The sequence below is a fragment of the Sinocyclocheilus anshuiensis genome, unplaced genomic scaffold (assembly GCF_001515605.1).
Source record: "Sinocyclocheilus anshuiensis isolate Anshui unplaced genomic scaffold, SAMN03320099.WGS_v1.1 scaffold1652, whole genome shotgun sequence".
NCBI lineage: Eukaryota > Metazoa > Chordata > Actinopteri > Cypriniformes > Cyprinidae > Sinocyclocheilus > Sinocyclocheilus anshuiensis.
Genome location: NW_015555796.1, coordinates 67,803 through 80,389, shown reverse-complemented (window position 1 = coordinate 80,389; position 12,587 = coordinate 67,803). Strand labels below are relative to the sequence as shown.

The window sequence follows — 12,587 nt, the reverse complement described above, 5'->3', positions numbered from 1 at the left end:
AATTAGTATACACATTTACACATAGTATACACAGTTTCAAACAGTGCTATGCTGCATGTTCATTTTGTGCTTGTTTGTCAATCGATGCACTTAATACAGTGTTGATCTGCCGTCAGCTTGTTGTAGCCAATTTGTAGCTTAGGCTGATACACGGGACAACTTTTTGGGCAATGTTGCCGTCAACGGGCAACCAGATGAGACACGGTCCATGTCCAATCTAAAATATCCAGATAGAAATTTGTTACCCATTCTCAATGGGAAAGTTCCCAAGCAATATTGCTCAAAAAACGTTGCCCCATGTATCGTCAGCCTTACAATTACTCCTGATGTAATTGCATTCAATACTGTATAGACTATAAAACGATTATATACAAAATATTATATAATTATATATAATACATTATGTATAACACCAAAATATAGCATCTAATGTTAAAATGTATGTTTTTACATATCCACATCCTTTTGGTCAACTCGATAAGTATTAACTTAAAACTTAACTCTGGTAATAGTACAATGCAATCAAAGGATTGTTTTGTTGTTAGCTTGTAGCAAACACTTGATCATCCACTGACGTGTTAGATCTATGAAAGTATTGCCAATATTTTAGTAATGGAGTGGTACTATCCTGGTTTACCAGCTGGGTCGACTTTGACCAGATATAGAATCCAACAAAACGGGTAGAAGCAACATATTGTGGCGTTGGTTTACTTAAAGGCATAGTTCAGTTCACCTAAAAATTACAATTCTGTCATTTACTTTTAAGATGTTCCAAACCTGCATGAGTAGTATTTTTTCCCTGCTTAAAGTCCTTTGGAATGGCTAACACCAACTACTTACATTCTTCTTTTGGGTTCAGCAGAAGAAAGAAACTCATACAGGTGTGGAACAACTTGAGGGTGAGTAAATGACATAATTTTCATTTTTGGGTGAACTATCCCATTAAGGAAGCAGCTTCTGACTACAATACGTTTCACACGCTCTTTGTACTTTAAATTGCAGTTTAAACAATTAAATATTTTTGATAACAACAAAATGTTAATAATGACAGATGGGAAAACATTAATCCTTCAAATTATGTCATCTAAAAAAAAAAAAAAATGGATGGATGGATGGTATGAATTATAAATTTATGGCAAACCTCCGGGAATCACTGGGTGTAAAAAGCACCTTAATTATTTGTCCATCCGCTCTGATATAATGTATTTTATCTGTACACTTCTGCCTCGAAACACATTCATCTACTCAGAGGAGCAGAGCCAAAGCACAAGCAAAACAACATTTTTTCGCAAGATGCATGAAGTTGTACTTTTTTAACCGCTAGAGAGCCAACAGTTACATATTGTAGTTTAAAGTTGTTTTTTTCATCCTAAACTGATATAATAATAGTAATTGATTTTGATCACCTTTTAAATAAATGAATAAACTCAGTTCTGCCAAATCTATCCAACAGAAAGCACTATATAGTTACCTGTTTAACAGTTGACGTATAAGTGCAGTAATCATAAGAAAAAGTCAAATTGATTAAACTGTATTGTGGGAGCAGAAGTCTTCTAGACATTATGTAACGCATACATAAACAATGAAAAAAAACTATATATGGCTTTGTTTCATTTTAAAAGTGCATCTCTATCACAGGAAGAGGAAGAGAAACCTATTTATGGGTAGCTGAACCCTTAAGAAATCAGTCTGAAAAAGAGAAGAGCCATTCACTCGCATAGATGGGGTGAAACCTCAGCAGAGAAAGACAGAAAAAAGTGGGAGGAAGTGACAGCACATGTCTCACAAGTTCTTGAGAGAGGCAGATAGAAAGTGCTAGAGACTAAGGGCGTAGTCTGTACATCGCTTAACATTTTTGGAACCACAACCATACGAGGTAAGAAACAGAATTAAAAAAAAAAGAAACACAACAGAAAGGAAGGGTGGGATGTTTTGTCTGATGGCTGTTGTAAGGTTTAGAAGAGAAGGTGCACACTCATGGGCCTTCAGGCCTAGACATCGTACCGTAGAGACATTATCTTTGTTTTGTCATAATGATTTCATAAGTTTATTTATTTATTTATTATTTTAATCACAGTGTAAAATATTCCTGGTGCACCCTGCTACATGTGAATTAACAAAGGTTTGATTTTTTGGTACCACTTTAGTATAGGAACCAATTCTCACTACTAACTAGTTGCTTACTAGCATGCATATAACTAGCATATTGGTTATTTACTTATAAAGCACATACTCTGCTGGCATGACCATATTTTACATCCCTAATGCTACCCAATACCTAATCTCAACAACTACATTACTAAACAGGATTTAGGATAAATAAATCTTAAAAACATTTAAAAACATATTTAAAGGAAAGCAAAGGCCACCGATCACATTAAATTCACACAGCAAGTTTGTCTTTTTCTGAATGGTTAATGTTTTTGATTATTATGTAATTTAATATAATGTAAAGTTGACTTTTTATTTAACAATGTACATATCCTTTTACACGGATAATAAATCAATCAAGCAAATTTTAGAGAACAAAAGTGCTGGGAAAGTTTTAAAAAGGCAAAGTACTTTTATACAAGGCCAAATTTAAATTAGATTTAAATTTAACTCTCTGTGTGTGTTTGTATATATACACACATTGTTGTAATACATTACTATGTAATTCATTACTGTAATTAAATTTCCCTTTAAAAAGTAAAGCAAGGGATTACTAATTTTTTTCTGTAATTTAATTACAGTTTCATGCCTATTCTTGTATTTTTCAACTGGTCAAGGTTGATATGGGATTTAGAAAGTAATTAGTAATAAGTAATGTAATACGTTTTATATATGTCATGTTATTTGTATTTAGCAGCCACCCATCTGAAATAGTGCTGATTAAAGTTAAAGCATGTTAAACTGATTAAATGCAAAACTATAAAAAAGGGAAATAGCTGATATTGTGGAAGCATTCAACTGGTCAAGGTTATACGTGATTTAGAAAGTACATAATTTTTTATTACTTTTTATATGTCATGTTATTTCCATGTTATTTGTCAGCCACCTATCTGTAAATGTACTGATTAAAGCTAGTTAGAAAGCAGCAGGTTAGCAGGTTAAACAGATTAAATGCAAAACTATAAAAAAGGGAAATAGCTGAGATTGTGGAAGCATGACGTCTTATGGCATCTGTATTCAGACTAGAATGGCAGTGTGGGACCTGTCCGTCTCTGTAGAAGAACTGGGACCGGAGGCCCCACCTCTTAAAATCAGTGTCACCTCGGACCTACATATTGGTGGAGTCATCCTCAAAGTTGTGGAAAAGTCACGTGAGTTGATGTCTGATGTTTGTGAATTTAAATGATATTCAGAGTTTTTGCAATGGCTTTAAGGGCATAGTCATACGAGTTTGGAACAACATGAGAATGAGTGAATATATATATATAATTATTTATTTATTTATTTTTTTCCCTATGCCATTCCCCACCCCAATAATTTTGCACATATTTAAACCACATATGGTGCACATTTGACAATACTAAATGCAGTTCTCTCATTTTTAAAGTCATTCTTCAAAACATCTTTATTTGTTTTTCATGGAAGAAATAAAATCATATTGGACTGAAACTAGGTAAGGGAGACCGACAAATTTTTTTCTCCTCTTTAGAAATAAAAAAGGATTGGTCCGATCATGCTCTGTGGTGGGAACAGAAGCAGCAGTGGTTACTGAAACCGTCCTGGACGTTGGATAAATGTGGGATTCATGCGGATGCCCGACTCTGCCTCACACCCCAGCACAAGCCCCTGCGGTTGGTAATGCCCAGCGGCATCATCCTCCGAATGAGAGTCTGCTTCTCCAGCCCCGTATTCCGCACCGTCATGGGCATATGCAAACTCCTGAGTGAGTGATGAGTTCAAATAATCTATAGCTCTTCTAGCTTTTAACTTTCAGATCATCTATAAAGAAACTGTATAATTTATTAATTTATTTTAATTAATTTATGACCAGTAAGTTCAGGACGGGTCAGTGTCTGCAAAAATGAAAGCTCTAGTTATAGCTTTTTCAAACCACGTGTGGTTTGATTTGACTATTGCACAAGACTACTTTTGTTTTCTCTTCTTTAGACATTCGCCGCCCAGAGGAACTATCCCTTCTATGGCCAGTAGAAGAGAAGAAGAAAAAGAAAGATAAAGATGTTGGGGAAGAGGTGTATGACATCACATGCGCACCACTTACGTCAAGTGAGCAATACATATAAAGAAAATATAAATTCCAAACCAATACACATAAATATAAAACCCAATTCAAAGTATGCTTACACACTAACTAACTAACTAAATAAACAAACAAATTATATTTATTTACTTATACACACAAACAAGTAAAGGTCAGGTAAAGCTGCTCTGATGTTCATTTATGCAATTGCAGGCACAATCCTGAAGCTAGCCAATGGCATGCCTGCTTTCTTTGCTGATACGCCTGAAACTGAAGCTGTGTACAAAATGCTGGCAGTCAGTCAGCCTGCTCCAGCACCAGAGACCATTGCTAAACTGTATCGGACAACTAACATAATGGAGAAAGCACATATTAACAGCAGGTAGGGTAATACACTTGGCAACATCTGGTTTTAAGGATGACTAAATTCAGTGAAATATTGCATATTGTGTATGCAAAAAAGGTACTGTATTGTGCATTCAGAAAATATTCACTGCTTCACTCCTTGTCACTTTTTCTAATTTTTTGTTGCACCCTCATACTGAAAAGCTTTATTTTTTACATCAATCTTCACTCCATGCCCCAAATACAATGCATTGAAAATATTTGAGAATATGCTTGTTCTGTTTTGTTCTGAAATCTCTGCTCAGGTGGTTGGATTCGTCCCGTTCTCTTCTACAACAGGGAGTCAAAGAAAATTATAAACTCTTACTGCGTTTAAAATACTATACTTTTCATGACATCATACCACAGGTTGGTACAGCATCTTGTATTTTGTACCTTTTGTATTTATGTATTTACTGTACTTTTATATATTTGTATTTATTTTATTTAAATTTGTTATTTACATTTTATTTAAATGTTGAATTCTTATTGGATCTTATTGTCCTTTCCTATTTCCCCCCCATAAAATTATGAAAAAAACACATGAATCTATCTGCCAGGCTGACGTGGTGCGGCTGACGCAGTTGTATGAACAGGCAAGGTGGGCCATTCTGCTGGAGGAAATTGAATGCACTGAGGAGGAGATGATGGTCTTCGCTGCCTTGCAGGTATAGGTGATCGAGAACAGATATCAACTCACCATACAAATGGACAGTGATCTATCATTGTGATCACTGAGATTGTGAAAAATGTTCTAACACAACTGGAGCTATAGTGAAAAGTGTTTTTACATTTTATGATCTCTCTGTGTGTGATTACATCAGTACCACATTGGGAAAGTATCTCTGACAGAGCAGATTGTGGCATCTTGTCCAGCTATGGAAGATCTGGATTCGGCTCTACAGTGTCTGGAGGTGAAAATGGAAGGAGAGAGCAGTGCAGATGACATGCTGGTCAGTTTCATGACATATACACAGCTCTTCAAAAGACAAGTTTAACAAAGCCTGTAGAGTCATGCATTTACATATTCACATGATCAAAACAGTAGGACAAGTCTACACCAAACTAATCATGTGCTAACATATTCCTTGCTTTTCTGGATTGTTCCAGTGTATACTTTTGTCTGTTCTAGTGTGCTTCTTTTACAGACTAGCTGAAATAAATTCTTTATTTTAGTATTGAATAGGTATCAATAGTTACTGAATAATATGTTTAATTCTGGGTAGCTCCGTTGGTTTTCTTTCCTATAGCAGTCTATAATGCAAGTCTTGGGAAAGTCTTTACTATCACAACGATTTTGAACATTTCCTCTATTATTGCCCAGGAAATACGAGTATATAACACACACTTCATGTAACACACAGTGACACTATAGCAAGGCATGTTGTCATACTATTTTGGGTAACTTGTCACAGTGGGAACCCTGCTCCTGCGGAGTTTAGCTCCAAACCTAATCAAACACATCTGAACTAGCTAATTAAGGTGTTCAGGATGACTAGAAAAATACACGCAGATGTTGGAGCAGGATTGGAGCTAAAGTCTGCAGGAATGTAACCCTACGTGAGCAGGGTTGCTTCCAGTCCATAAAACACAGTAGGTTCCCATTGTGACAACTATGACAACGTGCCCTGTTGTAGTGTTATTGTGTGTTAAACTAAACCAACTATATCAGTATTTGCTGGGTAATTATGTGGGAAATGTTAAAAAAATTTGATAGTTCTATGCAGTTCTGTGGGTTCCCAGGACCAGAGATGAGAACCAATGCACAGTAGGGTTAAGATATTTAAAAAAAACATTTTTTTTTTTTACCAATTATCCAAATAATGTTTAGTCCTAGAAAGTTATTATTATCAGTTCCGAAGTAAAGTAAACAAACGGATTTCCCCTGCTCAGGGAGTAGGGAGCATGTCAATCGTAACACAGTTCATGCACGTAGCTCACTTCTAACGAGCTGGTTATCTGAATCGGGTGTGTTAACTAAGCGAGACATGCAAAATATGCAGAGCGGGGAGGCGCAAGGACTGGAATTGGGAACCGCATTGGGCTACATCATGTGTCATTCACCGGTGAGAAAACTTTATAGTACAGTTAGTAAAAGTATTACAATACCAGGAAGGAAAATCGGGTTGTTGATGTTTGTCTGCTATTCTCGCTCTGTCTGCACAGCGTGCGTGAACGCGCTGATGACGTATCCTGTCTGCGCGAACAGGGTGTGCAGAGGTATGCAAATACATATGTTGACAGGCAGGTAGGAAAGCCAATTAAAACGCTCGGACCGAGCGTTTTGATTGGACAAACATTTCTTGGTCCTACGCCTTCCACAGAATGTATAAATACATTTAGATCACTTAACTTAATGATTGTCAGTCCATATACACATGAAGTCATTTTACACATCTCTCTCAGCATTGCTTTCACATGCTGAGTTGTGGTTTGCATTTTTGTGCAATCAGGGAATTATCCTGCCTTCACGTACTATCGGAATCGAGTTTCCTAATCGGAATTTAGACGTGAATGCCTCTCAAGTTGTATTTGCTACTGGGAAACTCTTGAGATAATTTTGATACCAGAGTTCCCGAGTTGGGCGGGCCATAAACTTTAAACACGGTGGAGGGGACAACCATTACTGCTGTCAATGCTATTCTTTATTAGTTTTTTCCACAACAACATCACTTTGTTCTGTCGCTAAAGTAGTGTATTGCTATATTTGAACAATCATTTGAAGCATATTGTATGTTTTATAAACAGTGAAACAAGCATGTATTTGACCAAACTTCCAGAATTGTCAGCAAGCTGACTACCTAGCACAGTGAATATTTACATGATTCTAAACCAATAGGATGCTACATTTTGTTCTTTCCGACAACAAAGCACTTGAATAGGACAAGCTCCTAATCACGACTTCATAAGTGGGAAATAGGAAATTTCCGATAGGACGTGAAGGCAGCATTAATCCATGCAGCACTACTGAATCACACAATCTAGTGTACATACAGTGTCAAACAAATCTAAAAGTGCAGTTTTTGATTTCGTATATTCATGTGAATTTATTGCTCAAACCTCAGATCTTTGGAAGCACAAGGTCAGAGTTTGTTGCTTCTTAAATTGAGATTGAGAGCTACTAGCACTGCTCTTGCCTACTTTTTGTCACAAAATCTTTTGTCATGAAGGATTTGTACTCCTTTTGATGACTGGTTTACAGTTGTACTTTCAGGTTTGTGTGATTTTTTGCTTTAAAAACTACAAATCTTACGTGACAGTTCCCAGCAGCTTCTCAGTCACAACCCATCCGTTGAGGAGAGAGACCACCTTGGACCTCACCATGATGTATGTCTGTGGTTAGAGAAAGAACACCACTTCACATTAAATCATGAAGAACTGACCAGCAGGCTCACAACAGTAAACAGCTGTTGATCCAAGGCTTGTGGGAAGGACAAACAGTGGCAGCAGTTGGGATCCCAAAATTCTGCTTGATCTAGATTCAGCAAAGCTTGGTTGACCTGAGAAACCAGAGCATCAGCAATCTCCTCCTCAGTCATGACGATCCAGCATAACTCTATGGAATTCCATCACTGAGTAGACAGGAGATATCTCACCTGGGTCTATACTGGCCAGAGTGTAAAGTCAAATCAAACAAAGACAGTCTAATCAAACACAGTAACCAAGAGAGAGTCAGAATCAGAGTCTGTGGGAGAGATGTATACTGAGAAACAGTCCACCACTGCAGCCAAATCCAAGGGATGATCAGAGGATCACAAAGGGGAAGGCAGAGGGGAGACTTAAGTCCTGCGTAACTAGACCTTTAGACTGACAGCAGAAGGTTTGGACTCCATTGCAAATTAATGAGATCTATATAACCATATAGCAGACTACTTACATAAAATGCATATAAAGATCGGTCTTCACTCTATATCCCCCATTAACATCTTAATAGGATAATATTTAATGATGCAAGATGATTATTTAATGCAATATATTGATGCATTAATTGAGAAATGTACAAATAATAGTTCCTCTAAACCCTGAAGTATCATATTTGATAAATTGTATTATGATTTTTCTAAAAATTATGCATGGATAACCAAGTAAACATAAATTGCTTCAGTTCAGTGTGTGTTCATCTTGAAATATTACTTTCAATTCATTAATATTTAATTGAATAAAACATATTAAATTATATTAGTGTAACAATATAAAATGTAGCATGTTTACTTTATAAAAATCAGTAAAGATTTCACAGCAAAAACATGTCAAGGTCAAGGTGTCTTTATTAATACCCAATTTTTTATTTTTTGTTTTCAGACAGGACAAAATTCTGCATCCATAAAAAGGTTCAAACAATCCAAAAATAATATGTGTACCACGCCCTTAAGGTGGACATTTTTTTACAGTTATACTAAACTATAACTAAAAGGCCTTCTACTTGCTAAAAAGTATGAACTATCAACCAGATGGCAGAAAGCACATAGCAGATTGTCTACAACAGGTTTTTCAGCAAAGTTTTGATCATGTTGATAATTGTAACAATAATTTAGAGGTCTTAGAAGTATCATCATTTTGTGTAATCAAATATGATACAGTAACATTTATAGAGCTTCATATACTACTCTAGGTGTTTCAAAACAGCCCAAAATCACTGTCTTGATGATCTGTGAACGGTTTGCATATCTAACATCTCAAGTGTCCACACAGGAAACAATGACGGCACCAGAACTACATGACTACTTGAAAATATTCAGGTAAGACACAAAACCCAGCTTCCGTCCCACATAAATACAAAAAATAAAATAAAATAAAGCTGCTTTGAAACAATGTGTATTGTATTGTGTAAAGTGCTATACAAATACAGTGGTGGCCAAAAAGACCTACCTGCAAAGCTACCTTAGAAACTATGTGCAAGTGCAAGGGCAAAAGTTGCTTTAAACGCAAAAGATGGTCACATCAAATGTTGATTTAATTTAGTTAATAGAAGTTAATCGATAAAGAAAATCAATTTATGACATTATTTTTGACAGCATCCTCATTTTACGGCATTTTTACACAAGTGTCTAAAACTTTTAACAGTACTGTAGCTTTGCATGTAGGTTTCTTGAAGAATCTTGGAGACATTGCCACAGTTCTTCTGGATTTAGTCTGTCTCAGTTTGTTCTGTTTCTTCATGTCATTCCAGACAGACTGGATGATGAAGAGATCAGATCTCTGTGTGGAGCACTGGCTGTTGTCAGACTCCTTGTGCAAAATAAATCTCACTGGATTATTACAATTAATGGCAAAATGAATGTTTGGAAATGTAAACTGATATTTCCTACTGACACACTACAGCAAAAGATAGAAATAACTGACTTAACACCATTTTTTAGCTGGTGAAAATACTAGTGTTCTAATAATTTTAGCCACCACTGTAAACCTGACTTTTATGACTAATATTTTTGTGGTTTCACCTTTTTTCAGACCCAAGAGGCTGACACTGAAAGGATATAAACAATACTGGTTTACATTTAAGGACACGACCATCTCCTACTATAAGAGTAAGGAGGAGAGTTCTAAAGAGCCAATTCAACAAATTAACCTTAAAGGTGATCACACTCTCATGGATGTTAAAATGTGTATATACACATCACACAGGTGCACAACAGCTTTTTCATCAACACAGGTTGTGAGGTGGCCCCTGATGTGAGTGTTGCTGGGCAGAAGTTTTGTATCAGGTTGCTGATACCCGGGCCAGAGGGCATGAATGAGGTCTACTTGTGCTGTGAGCATGTAAGTCAATGATTATTTGTGTAGAACAGCTCAACTGACATCAGTATGTATGTAGTGGCCAATTTAGACCTAATGAGTCAATAACATGGCAGTAAAACATCACATAAAAGCATTCAGACATTATAATCTAAGGGGGTGTTTACACCACACCATTTTAAACTAAAAACAGAAAACTTTTTATGCTTTTTATCGGTTAATTTACATGACAATGGCGTTTTGGAGGCATGAAACTGCAATTTTTATTAAAAAAAAAATACTGTTATTGTCTCCATTGTAAACTAAGAAAACACAACTTTGTGAAAACATTATACCCTTTCATTATTCATGTTCATACTATAGGAATGCGGATGTGTGTAGGCACGTAGTGTTTCTTTACAATGTGACATCGCCAACTACTGGCCTACACAACATTTTAGTAGTTTTCACAGATCCGTGTGAACGGGGGTCATTTTGACAACACTGTTGTCTGTACATGAACCTTTAAAAAATGAAAAAGAAAGAAAAAAGACTACAATCATTGTTGTGTAAACATACCCTAAGTGATCTAAATAAATATCCATGAATTTTCATACATTTCAAGAAAAGAAGGGGATACAGCCAGGTTCAACATTTATGTTTTATTTTGTTAACATATTAGAAGTAAAGGCTTTTAGATATCTGTTTTTATCACTTCATGTATCAGAAAATGCATCAAAATATTCTGTAAAAAAAATCTTGGTATTTTCAAAGTACTTAAGTTTTTGGGAAAGCCTAAGTAGATTATAAAGACCACTGGTGCCAATGGCTTTTTTAGATTAGATACACCAACACTGTTAGATCTTTCCAATATGCCAGGAATATTGGATGTAGTTTCTTTATCAGAGACATTTCTCGGCTGGAGATATGAGCATTTAATTTAGCACACTATGAGAAATATGAGCTTTCAGATCTGGACATTCTAAATAGCATAATAAATGCTATGCAAGCAAATATATGAAATCTGATTGGCTGATGGCACCACAGAAAATGTCCTTAGCACCCTTGTAGAACCAGGTCTGTACAGTGAGTAATACAGGTTCACCAAAACTGGACAGCAGTACATTGTGTCTATGTTACATAAAACTACAGAAAAACTCTGACTCTCTGTCTTATTTTAGGAACAGCAGTACAGCCGATGGATGGCAGCATGTCGTTTGGCTTCGAAGGGCAAGACTTTAGCTGACAGCTCATTCTCTAGTGAGGTGCAGAGTATTCAGTCGTTCTTGGCCATGCAGAAAACCACACCTACTAATAACACAGCTCAGACAGATGAAAGTATCAATACACACAGCCTTGTCTCTCCACGCTACCAGAAGAAGTACAAACCCAAGCAGGTACCACATTTAGAATACATGTTTGAACTGGTTAATTACTGCATTATTTGTAACACTATTCCACTAACTATAAGTTACTTTGCAACTACATACAAACTAGCAGTCATTGGAGTATTAGTAGACTGTCTGCTTAATATCTGCTAACACTTTATTTTAATAGTCCCCCGACAGACATTCTATCAACTATCAGTAACTTTGCAAGTACATGTCAATTTATTCTATTAACCCTAACCCTAAATTAACAGTCTACCGGTAACACTTTAGATTAGGGAACACATATTCACAATTAACTAAGAGTTTTCCCCTCAACTCCTAATTTGCTGCTTATTAATATTAAGTAAGATAATTGCTAAGTTTAGGTATTGGGTAGGGTTAAGGGATCTAGAATATGGTCATGCAGAATAAAGCATTAAAGGGGTCATATGATGCAATTTCAATTTTTCCTTTCTCTTTGGAGTATTACAAGCTCTTGGTGCATAAAGAAGATCTGTAAAGTTGCAAAGACTAAAGTCTCAAATCCAAAGAGATATTCTTTATAAATGTTAAGAGTCATCCAAGCCTACCTAAAACGGCTCGTTTTAACACGCCCCCACATGTCTACGTCACGATGTGGGAAGATTTGCATAACGCCGCCCAAATGTTCACGCAAAGAAAGAAGGCGTAACTTTTATTCTCGCTGTAGTATTGTTGTTGCCGCCGCTGCCATGTCATGAAGGCGCTGTGTGTTTCGTTGTGAAAGCAAAACTACTTTGTTTGGCCTTCCAAAAGAGGACGATATCTGCTTCGTCATGCCTGGAGCTGATCCGTGCTGGTTGCTGAGGAAATAATACAACTTTGCATTGTCGATCGCCGGATCGGCTTTCACCGTGGACGAAGCGGAGTCCAGCCCGGGGTCGTCACAT

The 12,587-nt window shown here is 36.4% G+C and overlaps 1 protein-coding gene across 3 annotated transcripts in view; it reads left to right on the top strand.

Annotated features, from left to right (window-relative positions):
* Positions 1-1,681: 1,681 nt before the first annotated feature.
* LOC107674895 (fermitin family homolog 3-like) overlaps positions 1,682-12,587 on the top strand; it is a 16,961-nt gene continuing 6,055 nt past the window's right edge. For 2 of the 3 annotated variants that reach the window (XM_016469038.1, XM_016469040.1), the window contains exons 1-11: positions 3,076-3,302; positions 3,641-3,874; positions 4,099-4,215; positions 4,403-4,571; positions 4,840-4,942; positions 5,134-5,241; positions 5,398-5,526; positions 9,266-9,312; positions 10,025-10,149; positions 10,227-10,333; positions 11,470-11,685. In XM_016469038.1, the coding sequence (XP_016324524.1) occupies positions 3,146-3,302; positions 3,641-3,874; positions 4,099-4,215; positions 4,403-4,571; positions 4,840-4,942; positions 5,134-5,241; positions 5,398-5,526; positions 9,266-9,312; positions 10,025-10,149; positions 10,227-10,333; positions 11,470-11,685 (1,512 nt within the window). In that variant the 5' untranslated portion in view covers positions 3,076-3,145. Of the gene's footprint in view, positions 1,877-3,075; positions 3,303-3,640; positions 3,875-4,098; positions 4,216-4,402; positions 4,572-4,839; positions 4,943-5,133; positions 5,242-5,397; positions 5,527-9,265; positions 9,313-10,024; positions 10,150-10,226; positions 10,334-11,469; positions 11,686-12,587 lie in introns of those variants that run through there. The other variant, XM_016469039.1, reaches the window with a different exon arrangement.